Source organism: Nicotiana sylvestris, chromosome 6 (genome assembly GCF_000393655.2).
Source record: "Nicotiana sylvestris chromosome 6, ASM39365v2, whole genome shotgun sequence".
In the NCBI taxonomy this organism is placed as follows: domain Eukaryota; kingdom Viridiplantae; phylum Streptophyta; class Magnoliopsida; order Solanales; family Solanaceae; genus Nicotiana; species Nicotiana sylvestris.
The window spans coordinates 6408136-6412223 of NC_091062.1; the positions used below are offsets into that span (position 1 = coordinate 6408136).

The 4088-nt window shown below is 36.1% G+C and overlaps 1 protein-coding gene across 1 annotated transcript; it reads right to left on the reverse strand.

Annotated features, from left to right (window-relative positions):
• Positions 1 to 1795: 1795 nt before the first annotated feature.
• LOC104241352 (probable sugar phosphate/phosphate translocator At5g25400) lies at positions 1796 to 3407 on the reverse strand. The gene has a single exon (XM_009796296.2). It carries the CDS (start codon positions 3146 to 3148, stop codon positions 2102 to 2104), a length of 1047 nt encoding a protein of 348 aa, XP_009794598.1. The 5' UTR covers positions 3149 to 3407; the 3' UTR covers positions 1796 to 2101.
• Between the last annotated feature and the right edge of the window lie 681 nt (positions 3408 to 4088).

Below are 4088 nucleotides of genomic sequence, written 5' to 3' on the forward strand. Positions count from 1 at the left end.
TGGATACACTAGTCATCCCTAGGAGAGATAGTTTCAAATATCTTGGGTCTGTGATACAAGATAATGGGGAGATCGACGAGAATGTCACACAACATATTGGAGTGGGATGGGTGAAATGAAGGCTCGTTTTGTGTGACAAGAATATACCACCTAGCCTTTAGGGCAAGTTCTATAAAGCGATAGTTATATCGGTCATGTTGTATGGAGCCGAGTGTTGGCCAGTCAAGAAATCTCATGTTCAAAAGTTAAAAGTAGCATAAATGAGGATGTTGAGATGGATGTATTGACATACCAGGAGAGATAAGATTAGGAACGAGTATATTAGGGACAAGGTGGACGTGGCTCCTATAGAAGATAAGTTGCGGGAATCGAGACTGAGATAGTTCGGGCATGTGAAGAGGCAAGGAACTATATCATGGTTTACGTGATTCAGCTGATCTATGATTGAAAAAATGCAACTAAAGGTAAGGTAACCCCAAGGAACACAAGGAACCTAAGAAATGAGCATAAGAAGAAGGCAAGTTCTTGAAGCGAAAGCTTCTGGTTCACTCAGTTGGTACTAAGTAACAGAAGCCAAAGCTTGACATTGAAGATTCAAAGTAACCCAGAAATATCACAAGCTACCTCGTCATGGGTCAATGCACGGAAAATTTATCCGAGTTCTTTTGCCAGAGACAAATCCATGCTTTCTCATCACTCACTCCATATGATCAAAAGATCTCAAGAGGAAAACAATTAACTCAACCTAAGAGATCCCAAGAGACCAATTATAAACTAATCTAACAAATCTTGTTTATTGTTTTACATAACTACTTCATCCTAGGAAGGAAGACATCTACACACACATCGATATTTTGCATAAAGCATGATGTGATAAGAGTCATGGATATATGTTAGATCCAATTTGATTAAGATTACTTCCAAAACCCTAAAGCCAAAGACACCATCTAAAGCTAGATCATGATTTACTAACAGAACACTCCATTAGAGGAAATATAATGTAAAAGACTGCTTAATGCCTCTTTTGTTTCATTTAGTAATTAGTACACAGAATCTGTATTTCACGCTATATTTTTCTTCCACACACTGACTGTTCTATATTATAGTATTTGTAAAAAGAAAAACTACTCGACACGCTAAAATTTCAAATGATCAAAGGCACTTCAAATGTTGTTCATAAGCATATCTCCACAACATTACAACTCCTGGTATTCAGGAAATATTTACAGCTTTCGTTGTGATCATCAATCTTTTTCACTTTTTACCCAAAATTGAGGGCTATAATTTAAGAATTAGAGGTTGTTTAAAATGAGTAATCAGTTTCACAAGTTCCTTTCTGTCCCATCTTCAACCATTCTACATATAGTAACATTACTCGGAAAATAATTCCTCATCACTTCATTACTAGATCTGACTTTCTTAAAAGAATTGGTGCTGAGTCTAAGAGTTAAAGCCTCCTCTAAAATACACTGAGTGTAAGGGTAACAGAGCAACTTTTCATCTTGAACTCATATTAAATTATGTCATCTACCTAAGAACCGCACAGATATCTTCTCTGACTCGAAGAAAACCATGTCATCTACATCCACATTATGGTTATTCTATTACATCAACCAAGACCAAACCTTCCCAAATTTCAGTTCAAGTCTTTGGACATGTTGAAGATAACTAACAGCATCAGTTATTACATTTTAACATGTCGAGCAACTTCAAAAAGGAAAGCTTTAAATAACAGCTGCATTTTGCTTAACTCGTAAGACAATGAAGTTTAAACACAGTTGAAGACAAGTAAAAATAATATGAAAAAAGCCCTCATGTATTACTATTCTGTCAAAATAAACATAAAGAGCCTCGAGTCATGCTCAAGTACATGCATGATCTGGTAATACAAGTAATAAAACTAATATGAGATCCTCAACAGCATGAAGTGAGAATGACAATGACCGGCTGAAAAATAAAATTAGAAAACAACAGATAATATAAAAGGTGTATAGCCAACAACAAAAACTAAATCATCCGAAAAAGGACGACATAATGTGATCTTCATGTTACCTCTATTGTCCAAAAACGCCGTCCTATCTAAGGATAACATGAAGTAAACTCAACCCTGAGATTCATTCTTCTTAGCACCATTCTCCCCTTCTTTTTCCTCCAACAATCTTCCGGCCTCCTCGTCTTGTGCAGCCTTTTTCTGCGCTTCGTTCGCCTTAAGAGCCTGCAATTTTGCGTGGTTGTAATACGCCACACCCAAGAAAGCCAACCCATATCCAACCAAATTCACAGGGGTGACAGTATCCTTAATCACAGACCAAGAAAAGGCAATCAACAACCAATCCTTAACCACACCAGCAACATTCATTGTCAAAGCAGATGTCTTCCCCACAAGCAAAAACACAGCAAGATTCAAAGCAAACGCGCAGAACGAATTCGTACCAAAGATCAACCAATCCAAATGGAAACTAGAAGTATCCTTCAACATTGGGTATTCCACAAAGATCCATGGAATGAACAAGAAAACCAAACAACACGGCGCAACATAATACAACGACGTAATCGGATTAAATGTAATACCCTTTGAAGTAAGCAAAATCTGAATCATAACCAATCTTGTAGCCTCAAAAGCCACAGCTCCCAACTGTAACATCACACCCCATGTATCAAACTTAGCTTCACCATAAGCAGCAATAGCAACACCAATAGAAATAGACACCATATTAGCCATAGTATCAGATTTAAAATTATCTTTTTTAAACATAACCCCAATTGAATAAACAGCCACTGGCATCAAAGCTTTAAGCATTTGAATAAAAGACACGGATAAATATATATATGCAGAATTTGATAACCAAAGTGAAAATGCATATAAAAGACCAATGGGTACCACAGATTTGCAATAAAGATCCCATGTCATAGTCACAGGTTCAACAACCTTAAACACTTTAACAAGAAGATAAGCCAAAGAAGAACAAAAACTCATGTGAATTATTGTTAGTGAAATGGGGTAAGGCCAATTGTACAACTTTCTATCCAGGATGTACTTGTTGTACACAATCACAGTGAAAGAGAGAAAGATCCAAATTGCAACATAGGTATATGAAAGCAAGATCTTTTTCACAACCCCTTCACTCAAAGCTCCTCCTTTCCCCATTTTTTGGCTCAAAAATCACAAAAAAATGATCAAAGATCAAAACTTTTCAAGAAATTCTTGAACAACAATGTCAAGAATTGATATCAATGAAAAGGGATTTTTGGCGTAAGAGAGAAAGAGAGAGAGGGGAAAAGGGGGTAAAATTTAGGAGGAGAAAGTGGAGGCGTTACATGACAAAAGGAGAAGTGAGGAGAGTTTATATGCATTCGTGTAAGATTGTTAGGGGATGTGAAGATGTGAAACTGCGAATCTGATGTTGCTTCTTTGACTTGGCAATTAATTCATCGTTGCTTTAATAGCTTTTTAGTAAGAAATATAACTTTGTATTTCGTTTTTGCTAATTCATTGTTGCTTTAATAGTTTTTTAGTAAGAAATATAACTTTGTATTTCGTTTTTGCTAATTCATTTAATGTTTTTTTTTGTTTTTTTTTATACTCTTAACAATAGTATTTTATTTTGAGCCTTAGAGCAACGGTAAAATTATCTCCGTATGACCTATAGGTTACTGATTACGATTTGAATTATGAAATCAGTAAATTTCATAGGTGGTCATTCAACTTTGTATCCATTACACAAAGGTCACTTTTCTTCTTTTTATTACATAAAAATCATTCAACTTTGTGTTCATTACCTAAAACTGTGATGACCCAAAGGGTCATCTTGTATTTTAGAATCCGAATCCAGGTTCCGAGGCCTTGAAAACCTCATTTTTCTTTCTCCTCGAATTGCGTGCACAGATCGGGCGCGTTTCCGGAAAGCTTTTATGTGAAATTTAATAAAAATATTGAATTTGGCCTTTAAAATTGATTAAAGTTGACTTCGGTCAATATTTTTTGTAAATGGACACGGACCCGTGACTTGACGGTCCCGTAGGATCCGTAGTAAAATATGGGACTTGGGAGTGTGCCCAGAATCGAATTCCGAGGTCCTAGCTCGAGA

Excerpts from the sequence above, each read along its gene's own strand:
- LOC104241352 (XM_009796296.2), bottom strand. The coding sequence starts at position 3,148 with ATGGGGAAAGGAGGAGCTTTGAGTGAAGGGGTTGTGAAAAAGATCTTG.